The sequence below is a fragment of the Carassius carassius genome, chromosome 26 (assembly GCF_963082965.1).
Source record: "Carassius carassius chromosome 26, fCarCar2.1, whole genome shotgun sequence".
Lineage (NCBI taxonomy): Eukaryota > Metazoa > Chordata > Actinopteri > Cypriniformes > Cyprinidae > Carassius > Carassius carassius.
This window is the reverse complement of record NC_081780.1, coordinates 19,056,159-19,082,154: the sequence shown is the minus strand read 5'-3', so window position 1 is coordinate 19,082,154 and position 25,996 is coordinate 19,056,159. Positions and strand designations below refer to the sequence as shown.

Below are 25,996 nucleotides of genomic sequence, written 5' to 3'. Positions count from 1 at the left end.
TAGAAAGGACCTCTACATCCCTTAAAGACAGCGGAGACCAGGACAACTAGAGCCCCAGATACAGATCCCCTGTAAAGACCTTGTCTCAAAGGAGCACCAGGACAAGACCACAGGAAACAGATGATTCTTCTGCACAATCTGACTTTGCTGCAGCCTGGAATTGAACTACTGGTTTCGTCTGGTCAGAGGAGAACTGGCCCCCCAACTGAGCCTGGTTTCTCCCAAGGTTTTTTTTCTCCATTTTGTCACCGATGGAGTTTCGGTTCCTTGCCGCTGTCGCCTCTGGCTTGCTTAGTTGGGGACACTTCATCTACAGCGATATCGTTGACTTGATTGCAAATAAATGCACAGACACTATTTAATTGAACGGAGATAACATAACTGAATTCAATGATGAACTGCCTTTAACTATCATTTTTTCATTATTGACACTGTTTTCCTAATGAATGTTGTTCAGTTGCTTTGGCGCAATGTATTTTGTTTAAAGCGCTATATAAATAAAGGTGTCTTGACTTTGACTTTGACTTTATTGCGTGTATTTTATGGCAGAACTGTTCAGCTGCTGACGGCACAGTTGAGTCGCTCTTGACAATCGTGGTAGCATGATCTCATGTTGTTTCCACCAGTGCGTGACACTGATTATTATTTTTCATCACGTATTGATGGATGTCTAAAATATAAAAATAAGGAGAAAACAGACCCTGAACTATGAACTTGAAAATTTGAAAAACTTGAAAAACTATGACATTTTGTACGAAGCCGGCCCGAGGGGATGAAAAAGGATTTAAATGATTATTGCAGTAAGCCCTACAGGAGGCGCTACTGGCTTTTGTATTGGTTTTAGCTCTGCCTGCTTACGTCAAATGACATGCTCTTCAGCAGCTTTGTTATTGATAAGAACACTTGATCGCCACTGTTCTCTGCTCCTGGAAAAATCCAGTTAATAAACTGTTGAAGACTACTTTGAGGAATCTGTGAATTCATGACAGGGTGCCAGAAGTGATCTTTTGCCTGTGAACAAGTTTGAAGCAACGAGATGGCTAAGTTTCAGTCTCCTGAATAGTTTGACTTCACCCAGCCTTCGGCGTGGCCGATCTGGAGACAACGTTTTTCCCACTTTCGGATAGCAACTAAGCTGAACCAAGAAGACGACGATATACAAGTAAATACGCTGTTATATGTAATAGGGAAAGAGTCGGAACCTATTTTTAGCACGTTTACATTTCCAGATGATGTGCAGCACTATTATGAAGAGGTTTTGAAAAAGTTTGATGAACATTTTGTGCCAAGGCGAAATCCGATACATGAACACGCCTGTTTCCATGGGGAGAGCGTGGAAGCGTTTGTCAGAGAGTTTTATAAGCTTGCAGAGCACTTTGATTTTGGAGCAACTAAAGATGAACAGATTAGGGATCGCATTGTAATCGGCATTGCAGATGGAGAAGTGTCCCAAAAGTTACAACTCGAACCGGACTTGACATTGGAGAAGGCAATTAGTATCGCGCGACAGTCGGAGCTTATTAAAGCACAAAATGCCAGCACCAGAACAACAAATGTTGAGGTGGGTGCCGTTTATGCACGCAAGTATAAGCACCCTAGGCAGTACGACAAAAGCTATGCTAAAAACAAAGATGAACAATACAAGAAAGTGACACATCAAGCTAAAAAAATGTGCACTAGATGTGGGAGACAGCATGATTACGGTGCATGTCCAGGTATAGGTAAACGCTGCCGCAAATGCAATAAAACAGGACATTTCGAAGCACTGTGCAAAACTAAGAATGTGAATGCAATTAAAACTACAAATGGTGATAGTAATGAGGGTAGTGCTTGGTTTCTCGGGGCTGTTGCTGATGGCAGTGAATGTGATGAGGACAAACTCTGTACAAGCTGTGTTGAAAACAATTAAAGCCTCAGGACTGAAATTAAACAAGGACAAATGTCAATTCAGGAAACCTGAGATTCACTATTTTGGACACATCATTGGGAAAAATGGTATTAAACCGGACACTGAGAAAGTCAGAGCCATTGCGGTACTTCCCAGCCGAACGAACATAACGGAACTGCGTCAAAGGATTGGAATGATAAACTACTTGGGAAAATTCCTCCCTGAGATCTCCACTGTCATGCACCCTATAAATAGCCTATTGAAGAGCGACACTGTGTGGACATGGGGAGAAGCACAGGAAGAAGCCTTCAAAAAGGTAAAAGGCATGCTAACCTCAGCACCCGTAGTGGCATATTATGACACAACAAAGCCAACAGTGGTAAGCGCAGATGCAAGTAGTTATGGCCTAGGGGGCGCACTCTACCAAGAACAGTGACGGACACCGACTAGTCGCCTTTTGTTCAAGGACACTGACAGAGACTGAGCGTAGGTACTCCCAGATAGAAAAAGAATGCCTCGCCAGTGTGTGGGCATGCGAGCGTTTTAGGAGGTATTTACAAGGTATGGACAGGTTTGTGTTTGAAACCGACCACAAACCTCTGGTGCCACTTATCAACAGCTACGACCTGGATAAAGCACCTGTTAGGTGTCAAAGGTTATTGATGCGTCTTATAAAGTTTGACGCTGAAGCTGTTCATGTACCAGGAAAACAGCTCGTTGTTGCTGACACCCTGTCTCGCAACCCCCTGCAGGGTGGTACTGTGTCAGAGACAGCGCATTATGTCAAAGCTTATGTTCAGGCAGTGATTGAAACTAGACCGATCACCAATGACAGACTTACTGCAATGAGAGAAGCTACAAGCAACGACAACATTCTTCAGACTGTGATTTGTTACACAAGTGATGGCTGGCCCTCAGATTTGTCCCGCTTGTCACACAACCTGCTCAAGTATCATGCCGCTAGAGCTCACCTGTCTGAAGTCAATGGACTCTTGCTGCATGATGACCGCATTGTTGTTCCTCTTTCTATGCAAAAGACTGTGCTGTCACAAATACATGCGGGTCATCAGGGACTCACGGAGTGCTGAAAAAGGGCTAACATTTCAGTTAGGTGGCCAGGTCTCGGGAGAAACATTACTGAGCTTGTAAAAGCCACTGATCACCACACCACTGCCAATAGGAGCTTGGCAGAAGATAGCTGGTGATTTATTTGAGCTTGAAGGTAAATATTATTTAGTATCAACAGACTATTTGTCACGTTCGGTGATACAGGAAACCACGGAGATAGAACCAATTGCAGGTAAGTCTTTATTAAAGGGTTAATCCAAAAGAATAACAGTCCAGGCAGGGGTCGAACCCAGAACATCCATCCAAACATAAACAGAACAAGAAGACAATGCACGGGCAAGACAGATTGACGGACATGAATTCACAACGACTCCGTGACACATACTAAGACAGACCGGGTTAAATACACAAGGAGAGACAAACGCTAATGGGAAATTGGCAGAGTGAGATAATTGATAACTAGTGACAGCTGGGTGCACTGATTAGGCAGGGACGTGAGGAATGTGACTAATGAAGTGACAGACACCGTGGGGAAAGGAGGACATCTAGTGGAACCCCAGGGAACACAACCCAAACACTGTGACACTATTACTCATGCTACATTGAGATTTCTAACCTACCTACTACAAGCAGCAACCAAGTCATCTCCCGCTTGAAGTGCATGTTCGCCAGGTGGGGAATCCCGTTTGAGCTAATTAGAGATAATGGCCCTCAGTTTCGCCCTTTTCAGTGAGAAGTACATCTCTGAGCACACGACGTCAAGCCCTCACTACCTAATCTAGTTTAAATCTAGATTAAAGGCCCATCTCTTTAACCTGGCTTACACATAACATACTAATATCCTTTTAATATCCAAATGCGTTAAAAGATTTTTAGGCTGCATTAATTAGGTAAACCGGAACCGGGAACACTTCCCATACCACCCAATGTACTTGCTACATCATTAGAAGAATGGTATCTACGCTAATATTAGTCTGTTTCTCTCTTATTCCAAGGTCACCGTAGCCACCAGATCCATTCTGTATCCAGATCAGAGGGTCACTGCAGTCACCCGGATCCAGTACGTATCCAGACCAGATGGTGGATCAGCACCTAGAAAGGACCTCTACATCCCTGAAAAACAGCGGAGACCAGGACAACTAGAGCCCCAGATACAGATACCCTGTAAAGACCTTGTCTCAGATGACCACCAGGACAAGACCACAGGAAACAGATGATTCTGCTGCAGCCTGGAATTGAACTACTGGTTTCGTCTGGTCAGAGGAAAACTGGCCCCCCAACTGAGCCTGGTTTCTCCCAAGGATTTTTTCTCCATTCTGTCACCGATGGAGTTTCAGTTCCTTGCCGCTGTCACCTCTGGCTTGCTAAGTTGGGGTCACTTCATTTACAGCGATATCGTTGACTTGATTGCAAATAAATGCACAGACACTATTTAAACTGAACAGAGATGACATCACTGAATTCAATGATGAACTGCCTTTAACTGTCATTTTGCATTATTGACACACTGTTTTCCTAATGAATGTTGTTCAGTTGCTTTGACGCAGTTTATTTTGTTTAAAGCGCTATATAAATAAAGGTGTCTTGACTTGACTACCCTCAAGCGATTGGAGCTGCTGAGAGGAGTGTAGCCATCACAAAGAGAATCCTTTGACAACCGGATCCACAACTAGCGTTGTTGAGTAACAGAGCCACAACTAACACCGCAACAGGCCAGAGCCCAGCTCATCTGATGATCGGACAAGAAATCAGAACCACAGTTCCTGTGTTGCCACAGCAGCTGAGCCCGACTGCAGTTGACCATCAGGCAGTAAGATTTAAGGACAACAATCCAAAGCTGCCTACCGTTTCTTCTATAACAAGGGTCACTCGAGCCGACCTCTGCCTACACTGCAGCCTGGCCAGAGGGTTAATGTCAAACTGGATTGGGAGAAGGGCTGGAAAACCCCAGCAAAAGTTATCGAGAAAGCTCAAGAGCCCAGGTCCTACCTAATCCAAAGCGACCAAGGGACTGTTGCCCGCAGGAACAGGAGGCATTTGTGCGGCAGAAGTGCCTGAGCCAGTTTCTGAGAGTGCTGGACAAGAGACTAATAATGACTCTGATTTTGCCACCCAAAGTGACACAGACATCCCTCTCACTCCTACTGGTTCACCTGTGTCCTGTGTCCCAATTATTTCCTCAAGTTCGGGTGCTTCTCCAAAGAGAACATTAGCCGGGAGAGCTATTAGACCACAAGCCAGGTTTAAGGACTATGTTTAAGTTGAAAATGTACTTTACGGGTCGTGTATTGTGCTACAGTACTGACTTCTTGTTCTGATATTATTATGGAAGTTACAGTGACAGTTAAATTGTAAAAAAAAAGAAAACAGAAAAAACAGGTATTTTGTTTAAGACTTTGTTAATCTGAATATATTGATATACAGATTGATATACTTAACACTATTTGGTATAAATACTTAATTGGCTGTTAAAACAAAATTAATAGAAATGTAATACTACTGAATGGAATTTGCTTAAGAGGGGAGATGTGATGTGATTTAAATGACTATTGCAGTAAGCCCTACAGGAGGTGCTACTGGCTTTTGTATTGGTTTTAGCTCTGCCTGCTTACGTCAAATGGCTTGACCTTCAGCAGCTATGTTATCGATAAAAACACTTAATCGCCACTGTCCTCTGCTCCTAGAAAAATCCAGTTATTAAACTGTTGAAAACTACTATGGGTATGGGGTAGGATTAAGGGATTTAAAATATGATCATGCAGAATAAGGCATTAATATGTGCTTTATAAGAACAAATAAACAGCCAGTATTCTAGTAATATAAATGATAGTAAACATTTATTTATCTATTTATTTTAATTGAAATCTATTGCAGTTATATTTAACACAATTTAGTCTCTGAAAACATTACATTTAGCTTGTTCAATTATATATATATATATATATATATATATATATATATATATATATATATATATATATATATATATATATATATATATATTGGTTAAATTATATTGGTTAAATTATATTTTAAGGTGTCCTTGTTGCTGTGTAATTATACATTACAGTATTGAGTAATATTAATTAACTACATGTACTTATTATATGGTTAGGGTTATGATTAGGGTTTGGCTTAGTGTTACTTTTATATAATCATGCATAATTATTTTTTATTATAATAGTAAGTACATGTATTACGTGTAACAAGGATACCTTAAAATAAAGTTTAAATTTTTTGTGCTTAAAACAAGTACTTAAAAGTATACTATAGTGTACGGTACTGTTTCACAAATTATCTTAAGGCATCAAATGGATATACATTTCCTTTTAATGGCAGGTGAAATGCTGAAATGTGAATAGGAATACATATTTCAGTGTATTATACGTTATGATTGGTATAAGAGCCTCTTTCGGCTGAATGCGCTTCAGATGATTGCATCTTGCACAAGTATTCCTTTCAAATCCATGCACAGTAGTAAATAACACATGAGAAGATGAAGGTACAGAGAATTGCAATTACATAAAAGGGAAGTGCATAGGTAAAGGACAATCAGAGGCTGTCAACCAGAAGAAAAACACTGCTGCTGCTTTCACAGCACGAAGTGCACTGATATGTCCACTTTTGCCATAGCTCCACTGCCTCCTGCTCTCTTTAGGTCTGTAGCAGAGTAATTTCAAAACCCATGGCTCTTTACTTTAAAGGTCTGCAAGAGACATGAACTCTCCAGTCCAATTAGAATCTCACTCTTCATATGAACAAATAGCAACATAGGCACGTTAGCAGAACCATCAGCTGAGTGTTTAGGTGTAGACTGGAGGTAGAACACAGCCCTTGGGAGCCATCATAACTTAAATACATGTCAGAAAGGAGGAAAGGGCATTGGAAGTACTGTAGAACTCTATGAGAAGACGACGACCTTGGTAAATCTGCACTGACACGGCAAGAATTCAACAACAAACAACTTTACAGCAATAAACAGAAGGCTCTTAAGAGCAGAACTGACAGAGGTAATGAACAAAATTAACAAAGGATTTTGAAGCAAACATTGGACAGGTAAAAAAGTGAATGTCTAAGTGGATCTGATGGTGTCTCAAAGAAGTAGTATTCCTGTGGGTCAAATTTGAACAAGATGTAGTTTAATTTGCAATTACCATTATCTCAATTGATATATTCGGCCAAAAATTAATTATAATTATAAAATTATTAAGATTTCAAAATCCTCCAGTCAAATTGCCTACATTTATGAAACTATTTGTTTCAAATGTGAAAGAGGAGCTTTGTCATTGAAATTTTATTGTGTTTCATGGTAGAAAGTGAGGCAGCCATTTTAAAACAATATGAAGTTAGGTGTCACAATTCACTGGAGCAAAGGGAATGGGGAGACAGGGAGAAGTAAAATAAACTTAATGCATAATAATCCAAAAATAGGAACAACTTCAGGAGCACAGCAGAACAGACAAGGAATGATATTTAACAGCGGACGAAGAAACTGCATGATCCTTAAATACAGAACTCAAAAAGGGAAAAACAAGACAGACCAGGAATCAAACAGAACAATTAGGGGACAGGAAAATATGGGCATAGGAAAACATGAGGAAAAACCAGATCAAAAGGTACATGGGACACGAGGGAAACAAAACACACAGAACAGTCCTTGGACTTGACATTAGGTAAATAATTAGAAAAAATATATATAATTAAACACAGAAATCCTGAAATAATACTCTTTTTATCTTTTTATGAACATAGACTTAACAGTGGCTATTTTTATTTAATTATTTTCTCATAATTGTTTCTTTCTTATTTTTTTTTTCAGAGAACAGCAGAACAAACACCTTCCAACTCTGATTCTCTTCTCATTCATTTATCTCTTAGATTTATGAAACATGCTCCAGTTTTGAAAACAGCCCATTTTTCAACTTCATCATTCAACAGTCCATGTCTGACAAAATTCAATATTAATGATGCTTGTTTATATCCAGATGACTGAGTTAAACCCTTCTTCTCGAAGATTATTTTCCTCTCCTCTATGCTTTGAACTCACACTGAAATATATATATATATATATATATATATATATATATATATATATATATATATATGCTTATTAATGATCTTAAGGCAGCTGGGACCACAGTCACCAGGCAAACCATTGGTAACACACTACTGTAACGGACTGAAATCCTGCAACTTCAGCAAGGTCCCACTGCTCAAGAAGGAACATGAACAGGCCTGTTTAAAATTTGCCAAAGAAGATCTAAACGATTCAGAGAAGGCTTGGGAGAAAGTGCTGTGGTCAGATGAGACCAAATTGAGCTCTTTGGCATTAACTCGACTTGCCATGTTTGTAGGAAGAGAAATGCTGACTATGACTCCAAACATGGAGGTGGAAATATTGTGCTTTGGGGCGTTTTTTTGCTAAGGGTACAAGACAACTTCACCACATTTAGGGGCAAATGGACAGGGCCATGTACTGTAAAATCTTGGAAAACTGTAAAACCTTCCCTCAGCCAGAACACTGAATATGGGTCATGGATGGGTCTTCCAGCATGACAATGACCCAAAACATACCGCCAAGGCAACAGAGGACTGGCTCAAGAAGAAGCACATTAAGTTCATGGAGTGGCCTAGCCAGTTGCCAGACCTCAATGCTATAGAAAGTCTGTGGAGGGAGCTGAAACTTAGAGTTGCCAAATGACAGGCAAAAGAGGAGTGGATCAAATTAACTGAAATATTTTTGTTTAATGATGTACAGTAGAACTGTAATTACTTCATATCCATGCTGGGTATTCAAAAGAAAATTACTTAGTTTGTCAACTAATTACTATCTATTGTACCACATGAAATTATTATTATTATTATGATTATTATTATTATTATTTTATTTTATTTTTTAATGTAGGCTAGAGGCTAGCTTCAGCTATATAATACTCCTGCTTTTCTTGAAACTTGAAAAACATGGAGACTATAAAAATTACTTGTATAGAAAGAACAGTATAAAGAGCATTCAAAGTCTTCAAGAACTTATGTTTGCCACCCCACCCCCCCCCAAAAAAAAAAAATCTCAGCTTCACAACAAATAATCTGTCCTTCAGGTCTTTTTTTTTTTTTTTTTTTTTTTACCACATTACACACTTTTTTCTGCAAAATTATTTAATTGTGTTTTAGGTTCTGTTTTTGCTTCAGTCATTAAAGTACAAATAACAACTAAAAGTCCATGGTGGTACACTAATATTACAATGAGTGGATAAAGAGCAGTTGATTATTAATTACAAGAAAGAAAAAAAAATGTAATGGTACTTAAAGGGCATCAATAACCATTGATGTAATCAACAGCTTGGTACCCTCTGTACACCTGCCAGCACTTTATCATGAGAATGACCTTGTTTGCTGTTGCGTAAAAAATGAGGGGTTTGGTTGTAACTACTGTGGAGGTAACAGCATTTATTAGGGAGGAAAGATTTCGGACAGTGCTGCCATACATCTGCACTACCTTTCTGTATCACACTCATTTGCTAGTAACTGCACACAATGGCTCAGTGGCTCCAGCACACTCTGCTAATGTCTTTACACCATAGAGCACATTTATTTGTACAAATCCACTAAATATAAAGACAGTTATTAATGTGCTATATATATATATATATATCTCAGCAATACAATTTTAACATTTAATATAATGCCCAATATGGCATGGTCATGTCCTCTGGATTGGTATAAATATTATATCATAATATACTCACAGTATTATATAAAGTAGTCCTGTACTGACATCATGGTAGTAGTTTAGGAAAAAACTTTATTTTAAGGTGTCCTTGTTCCACATTACATGTACCTACTATTATAATAACAATTAATTATGCATGATTTCATGCAAGTAACTCTAAGACAAACCCTAATCCTAAACCTAACGATATACAGTAGTAAGTACATGGAGTTAATTAATTTTACTCTTATATTACTTAAAATAAAGTGTAACTTTAAGTGGCACTTTATTTTACTGTCCTGTTCCACATACAGTCTATGTACTTATTATAGCAATTATAATAACAGGCTAATAACTAGGTAATAACCTTGAGCATAGCCCTAAATCTAAATTTAGCCCATGTAGTTATACCTTATACCAAGTTGTATTCAATTTTACAAAAAAAAGTTAGCCATTTGTTGCAATGCTCTCTTTATTTTCATAGCGTTCAGAACAAAGTATATTTCTCCCACCTTTCCCTCCACCTTACTCAATATGTTATGTTTTTTTTTTTTTTAGTTTTTGTCTTTTTGCAAAACATTTACCTTATTTTCAAACAAAAACACATCCATTTGCATCTATAACTCAACAAATTCTGACTGCTGAATTTGTATATATATATATATATATATATATTCACGATAACAAAAATCATTTTTAACAGTAGGATACATAAATGGTAGTAGGTGTCAGAAATCCTTTAAAATGAATGCTTCCATGCAAATTTCATGTTTTCTGTGCTAATGTTTGTACTGAATATCGGTTTGGAGAACTGCGGCAAATACTTAAAAAAACATATATATATATATATATATATTTTTTTTTTCTGTTTGATAAAGCAGAACCATAGTGCATAATTTCTGAAAGGCCATCTAGAATTATATTACTTTCTGATAACCAATCATTCAATCAATCAATAAATAAAATAACATTACAATTAATATCAACAGAAATAATTTAACAGATTCACTCTCCAGAAGAGCTTGCAGAGTTTGGATGATAAGTGACTAGCATGGTTTAACAGTTAATTTCTGGTTTATTTATTTATTTATTCATTCATTTATGTCTTCCCCCTCCGTTTGTGCTATAATAGACTCTAGTCAGTGCAGTGTGACAAACTGCTGGTATTTCATAAATGTCCCAGGTCTCTATGCTTTAAAATATTTAGGGGCATTGTCAAAGTTCAGTTTTTCTAAAGATTATGAAACACAATGCAGTATACATACATATGGTCATATAAATGCATTTAGAATGTTAACGCAATCTTGCTTGAAACATGTTCAGAAGAAGCACTGATGCCATCTCCTTCCCACTAAACTCTATTTCTGTCCTTGCTTACGTACTGATACTGATTTTTACTCAGAAGGGCTGTTGAATGAGAAGTCACCCTTTTTATTCTCTGGAGTGACTGTGACCCAGAACCATGTTATATTATGCGTTCCTTACCTACAGGCATCACAGCTCACCAGTGTGCAAGCTGCAATGTCCTAATATAAACTAAAAACAAAACCTTATGAAATATAAACACAAACATGTATCTGTTGATAAACTTAATTTATGTTGCTTTTTTCATATTATTTCATTTTAATTTTTACTACTAATTTTCATTGTATATCATTATGTTAAACTGCAATCATGTGAATCATTTTCTTTGCAATTTGGAGATGAGGAAAATGAGGAAACTGTACGCCCTGTGGTGGAAACTCTTCACCTCATGGTACAGAGACCGGCAGCTAGACCCAGCAAACTTCCCAGTTGGTACAATTCTGGAGTTCCTACAGGCCAGGCTCTCTGCAGGGTTGACCCACTCCACGCTGAAGGTTTACGTGGCGGCCATTGCGGCCTACCACGCCCTTCTCGATGGCCAGTCTTTGGGAAGACACCCCCTAGTTACACGTTTCCTCCGAGGTGCGCTGAGACCTCCAGTACAGTCCCGTATTCCCCTGTGGGACTTGGTTGTGGTGTTAGAGGCAATGTGCAAAACCCCGTTTTAACAAAAGCGTTCATATACCCTCGAGCGGGATATGTTCCTAAGGTTCCCTCTGTTACACCATGACCTGTAGTGCTGCAGGCCTTCTGTCCTCCTCCCTTTCGGGAGCCCGACCAAGCGAAGCTAAATAGTATGTGTCCAGTTCGAGCGCTGGACACATACGTCCACAGATCTGCCCTGTGGAGAAAAACTGACCAATTGCTTGTATGGTACGGTCCCCCCAAGATGGGTTCTCCTGCTTCTAAGCAGACTATTAGTCGTTGGATAGTCCAGGCTATCAACGCCACCTATGAGTCCTCTGGTCGTCCCCCGCTGTCGGGAGCCAAGGCTCACTCTATTTGGGGTATGGCGGCCTCCAAGGCCTTCCTAGCAGGTGTATCCATGCTGGACATCTGCAATGCTGCGGAGTGGTCCACGCCTTCTACGTTTGTTAAATTCTATGGCCTAGACATGCCAGTCACTCCAGGCGCTTCTGTCCTCTCGTCCTAAGCTGTGCTCTTCGGATACACACTAGGCAGGGGTTTGGTAGTCTGGCGGCATTGGTACTCGTTCCCCAAAGCGTTGTTCGACGCAGCTCGAGTTCCTGAAGAGGAACGTTTCTAGGTTACGTATGTAACCCTAGTTCCTTGAGAGCCATACCCCCGGTATGCATCTCGGAGCCATACCCCCGGCACCCCTGCCGGCGCTTGCTGGTACTCGAAGCTGACGCCAGCTGCTCAGCACGTGCTTTTATAGCTTCCTGGTCGTTTACGTCACCCCGCCTGTGACGTCACGCTCTTCCATTGGACTGATTACACACGATATTCAGAGTCGCTCACACTAAACGCGTTCCCCAAAGCGTTGTTCGACGCAGCGTCTCATTCCCTCGAGGAACTAGGGTTACATACATAACCTAGAGACGTTTTTCATGATTACCGGCGATTATTATTATTATTATTATTATTGCTTTGGTGCAGTTCTCATAAACAATTGGTAAATTTTCAAAACTCTTAGTACTTTCACAAGAGATTATCAAAGGTGCAGTTTTTTAAATCATTTCAGCATATTTTCAATTGTGATAGCACCATACACACAATCACAAAATATCCTTTTCGCTACACAAAACAAGTGTTTCATCTACACTCAATTGCCACTTTATTAGGTACACCTTAAAATACCAGGCTGGATCCCCTTTTGCCTTCAGAACTGCCTTAATACTTGGTGGCATAGATTCAACAAGGTTTTGGAAACATTCCTCAGAGATTTTGGTCCATATTGACATGATAGCATCACGCAGTTGCTTCAGATTTGTCGGCTGCACATCTATGATGTGAATCTCCCGTTCCACTACATCCCAAAGCTGCTTTATTGGATTGAGATCTGGTGACTGTGGAGGCAATTTGAGTAAAGTGAGCTCATTGTCATTTTCATGAAACCAGTCTGAGATCAGAAGATGGGTACTGTAGTCATAAAGGAAAGGACATGGTCAGCAACAATACTCAGGTAGGCTGTGGCATTTAAACAATGTTCATTTGGTATTAAGGGGCCCAATGTGTGCAAAGAAAATTTCCCCCACAACATTACACCACCACCTCCAGCCTGAATCGTTAACACAATGCAGGATGTTGCAATGTTGCAGCAGAAATCAAGACTCATCAGACCGGGCAACGTTTTTCCTATCTTCTATTGTACAATTTTTTATTGTAGCCTCTGTTTCCTGTTCTTAGCTGACAGGAGCAGCACCCGGTGTGGTCTTCTGCTGCTGTAGCCCATCTGCTTCAGGGTTCAACGTGTTGTGCATTCAGAGATGGCATTTTGCATACCTTGGTTGTAACGAGTGGTTATTTGAGATACTGCTGCCTTTCTATCATCTCTAACCAGTCTGCCCATTCTCCCCTGACCTCTGACATCAACAAGCCATTTTTATCCACACAACTGCCACTCACTGGATATTTTCTTTTTTTTCAGATCATTCTCTGTAAACCCTAGAGATTGTTGTAGGCTACATGAACATCCCAGTAGATCAGCAGTTTTTGTTATACTCAAACCAGCCCGTCTGGCACCAGCAACCATTCCACATTCAAAGTCACTTAATTCCTCTTTCTTCCTCATTCTGATGCTTGGTTTGAACTTCAGCAAGACATCTTCACCACATCTAGATGCCTAAATGCATTGAGTTGCTGCCATTTGATTGGCTGATTAGCAATTTGTATTAGCAAGACATCGAACAGGTGTACATAATAAAGTGGCTGGTGAGTGTATATAGATGTTTTATTCACAGTAAATGCCTTTCATAAAGCTATTACTATCAAACTTTTCAAACTGCATGACTTCTCATTCAGTTTAATACATTTGTCTATTATTTAATCTAACTCAGTGGTTAATTAGTGATTCATTTGGTGCATTTAGATACATAACCATGGGAACATATTTTATATGGGGGTTGCCGGGGGGCGGTGCCATGGTGGGGGATTACACCAAACTCTTATAGATTAACATACAAATGAAAACAGAATTATATGTGGACAAATACATATTTGTGCTTTTGTGATGTTAGTTTTTTAAGGGGATTTTACTAAATATTAACATCGCTGATATTCAAAATGTTTGGTCAGTGCACTTTGGCGAATTCTCTCATCAGAAACATCAAAGTGCAGATGTACATGTGATGTAAATAAGAGATTAATTCATCATAAATGGCAGACAACATCAATCTATATAATTTATAACTTTTTAGAGTGCTTACACTCTAACTAGACTGAATTCATTGGTATTCTTTGATCATGTAAATGTTATTTCCTTGCTGTATAATTTGTTTGTTGTTTGATTAATCATGGACATGTGGTGTTATAATTAAACTTAAAATATATTTTTATTAAACATGATCAAGTTAAATACAAATTCACTCCTATTAAAATATTTTATTTCATAATATGGTAGCTTACTTGCCTAAAATTTTATGATGTGCACAGATAATAGATTACATTAGGCTACATTGGTTTGAGCACGTTTGACCAGAGACTAGAGTGCAATTAAAGAGCTGTGCTTATGTGATAGACGGGGCACCATCTTGAGAAGCGAGAAGGCTTCAGAAACAAGCTCATAAAAAGGATGAGGACGTGAATGGTTTTTACAAGTCGGAATATAAAATTACGAAAATATCGGTTGAACATTTCACATGAAAGTCCATGTGAGGAGATGTAGGGACACATGCCGCAAGGCACCCAAGTGAAATACAACGCCACTAGGCTATATATTTCTGGTCAGTTGTATAATTAATCACAAAACTATCAGAGAAATAAAGTATCTTGGGGATGATCAAGGGGCACAGGGAAAATCTCAGACCCGGTCGTGTGGCGGGGGGTTCTGCAGCACTCTCAGCACTCTCAGCGCCCCTAGTTCCCACGGCCATGTCTAGATATAGATTCAACAGATATTTAGGTTCTTTAGAATGTGATTGGGATAACCAAATTCACTGAATTATTGTTTGTACTAAAAGTGATTTATCTAAGATGATAACCACTATTTTGTAAGGGTGTGTGTGTAGTTCAGGTAAACCTTATTTTATGGGGATAACATCTGAAATTGTGAGAAAATTAGAAAAATAATAAATAAATAAATAAACCTCTCTTTGAGCATTTCCTCATTTGTAAAACTGTGTGTTTTGCTATTTGTAAACATACATCAGGACACAAGGGAGAGGAACTGATCAGAGATTATGTATCAGAACAGGTGACATCAAATATAGCATTTTACATTACATCATGCCATGTAACACTGTACACTGAAGCATTACCATGGTAAAGACTGCACATTTACAGTAAATCACCCTTTATCTGAAAATAATAGCTAGAATATAGATTTAGTCATATGGCACAGTGAGGACATTTACTAGATTGATAGTAAACTCTGTTCTAGAACAAAACCTTATGACAAAGTCATACCTTCATCACACCTTTTGATAACAGTGGATAAATACTTTTACAAAACACTATTGATTTTATGTGAGATATGCAAGTTAGGTAATGTAAGTGTATTTTCTTACATGTTAATTGTTGCCTGAATTACTGTAATTATTTAAGCAACAAAGGTGATTTGAAACATGAATTTTGCATTATTTGCTTTGGAATGTGGAATGTAGATATGCACAATTAGAATGAAATCAGGTTCTGAAAGAATGACTATTGGTGTTACATGTGTTTTCAGTTCAAAGTTTTGTACTAAGAGTTTTGGAAATGCACAACTTAGTACCAAACCAAAAAATTGTAATAAGCAGTGATTAAATAATATCTGTAAAATTCTAAAGCTCAAAGTTCAATGCCAAGCGAGATATTTTATTTAACAGAATTCGCCTTCAAAAAATGACCCGTTTGGACTACATCCCTCTAGTTCCTGCAGTAATGACAACACTAAAACAGTTTTTTGACTAACCTCCGCCCACATGAATTCACAAAAAGGGGGGCATGGTCTTGTCTCAGAGGACCACCAGGACAAGACCACAGGAAACAGATGATTCTTCTGCACAATCTGACTTTGCTGCAGCCTGGAATTGAACTACTGGTTTCGTCTGGTCAGAGGAGAACTGGCCCCCCAACTGAGCCTGGTTTCTCCCAATGTTTTTTTCTCCATTCTGTCACCGATGGAGTTTCGGTTCCTTGCTGCTGTCGCCTCTGGCTTGCTTAGTTGGGGTCACTTCATCTACAGCGATATCGTTGACTTGATTGCAATTTCTGAAAGTAAACTATTTTAGTAGGCTACTTTAGAAATTAACAACATTTAGAAATTGTATTTGTACAGTATATGATTTTTAGTATTTGTAACTGTTCAATTTGTTAATGAAGGAGCTAACGTGAACTAAAATGAATCAACTGTCACAGCTCCACCAGGCTCTTCCCTCAGTCATATTGTCCACACTTCCTGCACATTCACCAGAGTACTGAATAGTAACACCTGTGACCAATAACCTGCCAATAAATGATTATATTTAACATGGATTCTTAGGCAGCATTTACACTTGGCAATAACATGCGATCACTGTGTGTCAGAACACAGTCAGTCAATCTCAGTCAGTCAGAACATGGTGTGTTTACACTTGGTGACATCAACTGACTTTTCTATCTGGATAACCGAATGGATCTGTCTTTCTCATGAAATATTTAAATAAGTCTGCGAGAATGGCCTGGTGCAAAGTCAACCTGAAGTGGTGAGTTTTCTTTTGAAAAGCCTTTTCAATGTTTCCTAAACTACCTCTAGACCAGCACACGCTGATCGGATAACATTCCGATCAGAAGTGCGTTTACACTTGTCTTTTTCAATGTGTATGTGTACAACATCTGGATATGGGTCGCATGTTAATGCCAAGTGTAAACGCAGCCTTAATGAGTGTTTACATGACACCAATCTTAACTAAAATCTTGTACTTTATGCATTTTGGACATTCATTTACATGTAAATGCCGTTTTGTAGGCCTGAAAATGCAAACCTTTTAAAATGGGTTTCAAATAGGGCTACAATATGATTAATCGCAAATAATTGCATTCAAACTTTACTTCCATGTGTGTGTGTGTGTGTGTGTGTGTGTGTGTGTGTGTGTGTGTGTAAACACATCTTTCCTTAATATATACATGCAGGTGTGTGTATTTACATATACGTACATAATGTTGGCACCGATACAGAATGGCTGCCTCCGTGACGTGCTCTGCACGTTTTTTTTTTTTTTTCTTTTTTCCATTTTGTGTTTTTTGTTCTGTCACTGTCATTATGTTGCACTGCGGAGCTTCTGTCACGAAAACAAATTCCTCGTATGTGTGAACATACCTGGCAATAAAGCTCACTCTGATTCTGATTCTGATAAGAAATATACATAGTACACATGCATTTATGTAAAGCAAATATTTTATTTTGAATACAATTTATCGTTTCGCAGCCCTAGTTTCAAATAATGATACTGTTATTGTATCCATGTAAACAAGGAAAAAGAGAATGTGTGAAAAGATTGACATCACGAATGTGTATTACATGAGTATATTGTATAGGTATGTGCACATACACATCACCTGCTACTGGCCTTGCATGCATAATACAGTGTTTCTAGTAGTTTTCACAGATCTGTGTGAACAGGGATCATTTTGAAAACATTGTCATCAGTATGTGAAACTTTTGAACATGCAAATTAATTTACATTTGCTTACCGTCTGGACATTTCTGCATATAATGTTACAGACTAATAATGTTACTCTCCTTTTTACCTGTCAGACTTCCCTCTTATCCTCCATCTTAGTCAACAAGTCTTCCAGTCATTCAGTCATCCTCATCTATGTGTGGGAGTAGCTTCATCGTCTTAACATCACATGCACTGATGATATCTTGATTTACATTACGCCACTCTCATAATGAAAAAGCAGCGAAATCACCACCTCTACCTAAAGTCTGAAAAAGTTCCACCTGTCATCCACTCAATTCCTTGTTTATATCATATCTGAAAGGTGAAATGACAATGACATCTAGACTGGACTATTGTAATGCACTGCCAGGTGGTTGTCCTGCATCTTCAATAAACAAGCTACAGGTAGTCCAAAATAAAGCAGCTAGAGTCAATACCAGCTCAAGAAAATATGATCATATTACCCCAATTTTACAGTCTCTGCACTGGCTACCTATTATGTTACGTATGTGTTACAAAATACTATTACTTACCTATAAGGCCCTTAATGGTTTAGCTAGTTTTAGTTCCCTAAGGTCAAAAAATGCTGGGCTTTTGGTAGTATCTAGGATAGCAAATCCACTAAAGGAGATTTTCGCATTTGGCTCCCAAACTCTGGAATAGCCTTCCTGATAATGTTTGGGGTTCAGACACACTCTCTCTGTTTAAATCTAGGTTAAAAACACATTTCTTTGGCCAAACATTTAGATAATGCATCTTGTAATTTTAGACTGCAGTTATATCTGATCAAATGTGCATTATTTTTCTTTAGCCTGGGTTAAACTAATTAATTTTACTTAGTTGAAACAGCAGCTATGTTGTATCCAAGATTTACACAAGCTACAGTCTGGATCCAGAACACCTGAGAAGAGATGATGCCAACCCCTCAGAAGACCTCAGATGATGCTAACACTGAAACAACATACAGAACTACCAATTTTCTTCTATAAGTCTGATTCCATCATATAATAATTGCTGTTAATAGTGTTCATGATCTGTTTGATTACGTCTTTACGTCCTTACGGTTTCCTATGTGGGCTATGCGGGTATCCGATGTGCCTTCTTCTCCAGGAAAATGGTCCTGGCAAAGCAAAGCACAACTAATACATTGGCAACCAGGAGCTACTGTACATCAAGCTGGACAACTGGTTCAACAGGGGTTGATTTATGTTCCATCAGTACTTCATACACTCCTCACAGACTCTTCCCTGGGCTTGTGTGACCCTGGCCAACAGCAAACCACCTTGCTTTTTCAAAGTCATTACTGGTGGCCCAATATGTCCCAGAATGTCCAGCACTTCATAAAGGATGGTATAGCACTAACTGTGACTTGTCAAAGACTCTACATCTTCTTCCCTTTGGCAAGCAACTTTCACTCTCAGTGCCACACCATCTCTGCTTATACCTAGGAGTGGATTTCATCACCAAAGTAAAGACCCTTGGAATGCCATCATGTCTTCTGCAATGACGGTGTCCTGGAAAATGTTGTCTCAGACCACAATCCCTAGTCCATCTCCGGAGTCTGGAGGTATTTCTTCTCACAACCTCTACTTACCATCCAGGAAAGATGGTCTGCCTCTGTACCAGGGTCATTCATCTTCAACTTACTGCAAGAGTCCCCACTACATCAGTCCAGAGACAAATCAACCCAATCATCTATCATTTACACCTCCTAGCACATTACTGTATTGCACCCACATTTGATTTGTCACTCCTCAAGCCTTACCAACTTTCTTTGTCTCCTTTGGGGTCAGTCCTTTAGTCATCCAGGATTATATTTCTCCAGTCATCCTAGTCCAGTGGTTTTCAAACTGTGGGCCACGACCCACTTGTGGGTCACACAATGAAAAAAGGTGAGTCGCACAAAGGCACTTAGCTGCAGCTAAATATATGTTACGATGAGTGAAACAAAACCAGTCCAATTAATGACCAAACTACTCTTAAGTGACAAGTCTTTTAAGGAATCATTAAACACACACACACACACATAAGAGTCAGACATATCAATCAACATAGCATTCACTGAATGACTCACTGAATAAATCGTCTGAATAACTTAACTAAAGTCACCACAGACCTGTGAGAAGTCACCAGAGACAACAACATCTAAAAAGGAGCCACGCAGAAAATATGACCAGTCCTACCTTGATCTTGGTTTTATTGCCTGCAGAAGTCCAGAAGGTGAGGAGTCCCTCAATGTCTTTTAGGCTTAGAAAGGTTGGCCAGTGCTAGCATGAAACCCTCAAAACTTAAACGGCACCTCACAACAAAACACTCTGCATACGTCAACAAGGGGCGATCATATTTTCTTCTAGAAAAAGAAGAGTATCTTTGTCAGCAAAAACAAATCTGAAAAAGCAATGTGAGCCTCATTTTTAGCTGCATATAGAATTGCAAAATCCAAAAGGCCACACACCATAGGACAGGAGCTTCTGATGCCAGCCTGCATAGACATTGTTGAGGAAATGCTGGGTAAAGAAGCTGCAGGAAAGATCGCTAAAGTTCCACTTTCTGATAACACAGTACAATGGCGTATTGAGGAAATGTCCTCTGATTTAAGTGAACAGACAAGTGACAAAATTCGGAGTAGTGTTGCATTTGCTCTACAACTGGACGAAAGCACAGATGTTGCAAAATGTGCACAGTAACTGGCTTATGTCAGGTACGTTGACTCCACTGACATCGTTGAGGACTTCTTATTTTGTGAAGAACTGAAAGAACGAACGACAGGGGCAGATATTTTTGACTGCTTAAATGGATTCATAACGTCCGAGGGCTTCCAGTGGGAAAACTGTGTGGGCCTCTGCACGGATGGTGCGGCTGCAATGACAGGCAAGAAAAGTGGTCTTGTTGCTCGACTAAGGGAGCTGGCCCCATTAGCTACTTTTACCCACTGTTTTTTACATTGAGAAGCCCTTGCCAGTAAGAAACTGCACCCGGAGTTAAACGATGTGTTGCAGACTGCCATCAAAATAGTAAATGCTATCAAAGCCAGGGCACTTTTTACATTGCTATGCACTGAAATGGGCTCAGAACATCAGCACCTCCTGCTTCACGCCTAGGTCAGGTGGCTATCATGGGGTAAGGTGTTAACTCTCGCAGTTTTTAGAAAATGTTAATTCTCCTCTTGCTGTACATCTGTCAGATGAAGAATGGTGCACGAATCTTGACTATCAGCCGGACATATTCACTCATATAAATGTACTGAATGAAAGCATGCAAGGTCCATCATCATCCATTCTGACCTATATGGACAAGATCACAGCTTTCACCAGCAAGCTGAAATTGTGGAGATCCCGAGTGGAAAAAGGAGTGTGGGACATGTTTCCATCACTGTGTGGAGTGCGCGCCAATGACAGTGAATGCAACCAAGACACTATACATTCTCACCTCGATGCACTCATTCAGAAATTCCACAAGTATTTTACTGATATTAGAGGTAAGATAAATATTTTTTGGTTGTATTATTATTATTATTATTATTATTATTATTATTATTATTATTATATACATGTTAAACACTTTTTATCAGTCTTATCAGTTGACTTTTTTCTATCAAATCAATCATCTGTAGATATGACAGAATGGGACTGGATACGGGATCCTTTTTGTAGTGTCCTAACAGGAAGAGCAGAGGAGGAGCTGATAGATGTGGCTTCAGACAGGAGCCATCAACTGCTTTTCAGAGAGTAAAAGAGTCTCGGACAGTTTTGGGTGTTTTTTGCCGAGGAATACCCCACATTAGGAGCTGCTGCACTCAATGTTTTGTTACCCTTTTCTACCACTTACCTATGTGAGAGTGGATTTTCTGCTCTGGCTGCAATGAAAACAAAATACAGATCAACCATGACAAGACATGCGTGTCAGTCTGTCTAAAATAATTCCTAGATTCGATGTGTTGTGTTCAAAGAAGCAGGCACACCCTTCACACTAATAAAATTCACTTACTTACTCTTAAGCTTGAAGTAGTTTTTAAACACAATATTTCAGTTCTTGAGATATGTACATGTTTTTGTTAATCAGTAGTACTCAGCTATTCCTCTCATAACCTTAACATAACCATTAGGCTGCTGTTTTGACATCTGAATGGTTGTAACTTTCTCTATTTCTTTCAAGCCTTTTGGTATTGCAATCAATTATATATTTCATTCATATGAAAATAAATTAAATTAATATGAAAATAAAAAATGTTCTTTACTTACTACTAAATGAAGATGTGTTTTTCCCCATATTTCCATTTAAATATTTCATGGTGGGTCTTGAGATTGATTATACTTGTCTAGGTGGGTCCTAGATTGAAAAAGTTTGGGAACCCCTGTCCTAGTCTCTTTGTTCCCATTGCCTCGTCAAGTTCACTTGAATATCACAGCTGTATTCTCGGTGTCGCCATCTCACCATTGTTCAGTACTCACCGGACTGTTTTCACCTCACATGTTGTGTTTCAATAAAGCCCCTGATGAGTCTGCATCAGTATCATGCTGTTCGTGAAAACATTACTTATGTATAAATTAATTTAGATTTATGTTAGTTTCATAAATTATTTATTTTACAGTTTGTATAAATTAACATTACTTATTGTATTATGAACAAACAGATCCTATTATCAAATCATGTTATCAGATGTAAGACTATATCATGTCAGCAAATGCATTACCTATTTAAAAAAAAAAAAAAACAATAACCTATAGCTAAATAACCTTCTTTATAATTGTTTCATTTCATCCATTTAAGACATTAAGGGCCAGATTTACTAAACAAGGCAAATCGGTTGTGTTTCGTGCATTGCACTGTTGGTTTCATAATTCAGCAAGCTTTGTGTTACTTGCAGCATGGGACATTTTCAACATCAATCCCAGAATGCATTTCTGTTCACCTCCATTTGTCTGATGTCTCTAAATAGTTCTGTTATCTACTTTCTGGATGCATGTAGTGCTTTTAGTGCTAGTTATGTGCTCAGTTTGGTGAAAGCGACTATATGGGAATCAAGTATTATGTAGCATTAGCTTTCATTGGTGTTATTGTGATTTCAGAATCAAATTACTTTACTACAAATTACATTCCTACAAACCACGTCAGCTGTTGCCAGAGCTTTTATCTTCACAAATTATCCAACAAATATTCAGCAGATTTGAATGAGAAATAAATGTTGAAATATCTTTTTTTTTTCTTTACTCTCTATATTAATACAGGTCAATATTTCTAGACTGACACATTGTTCCATAAGAAGATGAACCAGAAGGCATGCAATTACTGTTAACGGAGTCCATATTAATGCAACTTAAAAGTCAACCATGTCCTCTAACTGGATAACCAAAGAATTGATTTGAAAAGTTTGACAATTACGTAATTATATATATATATATATATATATATATATATATATATATATATATATATATATATATATATATTACTTTTCCTACTTCTGAGGACCAATTGATTTATCTTTTAAGCTGAAATTAAGTATATTAGTATATTTAGTATATATCACCCAGTGTAAATAGGATTGGGCTTTGATAATCCATGCCACTCACATTCTGTATGAATAAACCTTAAGAAATGGTCTTCAATTTCCAACCCGTTCTGTGGATTATCCTGTGGATGAATTGACCTCCACAGACTGAAGGACACAGCATGCCTCATCAGATATGACAATTGTGCTGAGACCTTGAGGACAGCCGATTAAACTGATTGAAACTTAATTTCTCTTTTCTACCTCTCACTTTTCTCTCTCCTTTCTTATCCCCTCTGGTGGAGTGTGTCCCGCTTTTGTGCTTTTCAGGAACAACATTGAAGATGTAATGCACTATACTCTGTACAAATATTTCAAAACAATATAGATATATTGAAAGGCACTACAGAATTAAAACTGACATGACTTGACTTAGATCTTCTAGGTGGTTACCAACTTTCCCAAATTAACAAAATAAATTCACACAATAAATAATATACATTTTTACAGTTTTATACAGTTTTAAAACTTTTATGTTTTAAGTCTCAAAAAGCATATTTCTGATTACTTGAAAAGTGATTGCATGTCACCTTAACAAGCCACATGTATAGTGTTCCTATGAGGACATCCTTAGACTCTCAGACCCCAGGAAAACATTTCAGGTGTCAGGTCTCATAAAGGGAGAACAACCTGCATTATAAAGACTTCAGAAGAAATCACATCAGACGCATCCTCAGAAACAGATACAGTCATAATTTATACAAAACATATTAAAATTCCAATTCTTCTGAGGCAAACTATTGAAATTTGATAGGAACAGATGCAATCACCATCCTGTGGACAGCCTCTGTGCGCATATTCAAAAAATGCCGCCAGAAGAAATCTCATGTCAGCCTTAGTTGTGAAATATCATTGGCTCATCACATGCTTAAGTACGGGAGTAACTTTTTGAATGAGATGTGAGCATGTTAATGGAGTGGGATAATTTTCAGTGATTACAACTTTATGTTTTACACTTTTTTTGCATTAAGATACCATGTGACTTCAGAAGACTTGGGGTGCCACATGGCTTGTTTTTAATCCGTGTTTGCAATAAAAACCTGTGACTGTACTTTTATTTGCCTACTGCTTGTTTCATATTGTTAAGAAGTGGGTAGGTTTAGGGTAGGGGTGGGGTTAGGTGCTCCAATGAAAGTATAACTTAAAATAAAATGATTTCTATTTTTTACAAATGCATGCAAACCATTTAATTAAGATAAACAACTGAAAACCATGGCCTGCACATCGAAAAGTGACACTAAAAGGATACCCCTGTTCACCAATGGGTGCTGGTTAAGAATCAATATGTCACGAGTTTGTAGTGTGAACATGTTGTGTTAGGATGACAAAGTAAAAAAAGAAAAAGAAAATTACTTTTGATTGACAGTTTCCCCAAATTTGCTCTTACCATCCACGCAGGCTGGCCTGGCTCTCGTTGTCCCAGCAATCTGTCCTTTCTTACATGCGCAGCGGGCCGTCTGTCTGGCAATTGTCCTGCGTGGCTGACTGCTGTCTCTGTCTAGAGTGACAATCTCACAGGTGCCTGCTGCCAGTTGACCTGCAGGACATAACCAAAGACAGAAGAGGAGTTCAGAGGGCATCATTGGGAATATTGGCCACATCAGTGATCTATCTCTCTCTCTCTCTCTCTCTCTCTCTCTCTCTCTCTATATATATATATATATATATATATACATATATATATACATACATACAGATAAGGCTATTATTTAATTTGGAACTGTATGCTGTACCCAACAAAATGTGCTTCTGTAAAATAGAGAAGATAAAGCGAATGCACTTTCTGCCACCTCTTTCTGCGTGAACATGTCGAGCTCAGGCTAAAATGCAAAGCTCTAAAAGCAGGTGCAATTTAGATTAGCTGTGTCCGAAACTGAGAGTTTATATTCACAATAAGCTACATATAATACATATAAGACCGAATCCATGAAGGGGTAATAATGACAGTAAAACATTTATATTATAGTGCTTTGAACAGGCTGATTACATCAGATATTGCAGAGAGAACAGAGATAAATGATTAATTATTATTACAGCAAAAAAAAATTTTTTTTCCTACATTAATAATTTTTATGTGAGTTTGACAAATAAACGGTGCTACTACCATCTGTGCTATGAGTCAGTTTTACAGGCTATTCATCAAAAAGCAGCTTTCTCACTGGCAGTCCAGTTGCAATGCTGATCTTATAGGCCTACTATATATATATATATATATGAAGTAATGGTGCTTCATATAACATTATCCAGAGAAACAAATGTTAATGATAAATCCCCTGTTATGTTTGTACTGACTACTGTATACAGGTCACCAGGGCACCATACAGACTTTATTAAAGAGTTTGGTGATTTTACATTCGAGTTAGTTCTGGCTGCAGATAAAGTTTTAATAGTTGGTGATTTTAATATCCATGTTGATAATGAAAAAGATGCATTGGGATCAGCATTTATAGACATTCTGAACTCTATTGGGGTTAGACAACACGTTTCAGGACCTACTCATTGTCGAAATCACTCTCTAGATTTAATACTGTCACATGGAATTGATGTTGATAGTGTTGAAATTATGCAGCAAAGTGATGATATCTCAGATCATTATTTCGTTTTGTGCA

General features: G+C 38.4%; 1 protein-coding gene across 2 annotated transcripts in view; it reads right to left on the bottom strand.

The window, feature by feature from the left end:
* The window catches only part of tafa5a (TAFA chemokine like family member 5a), a 168,587-nt gene that overhangs the window by 57,661 nt on the left and 84,930 nt on the right, over positions 1-25,996 (bottom strand). For both annotated transcript variants that reach the window (XM_059511507.1, XM_059511508.1), the window contains exon 2: positions 24,775-24,924. In XM_059511507.1, the coding sequence (XP_059367490.1) occupies positions 24,775-24,924 (150 nt within the window). The remainder of the gene's footprint in view (positions 1-24,774; positions 24,925-25,996) is intronic.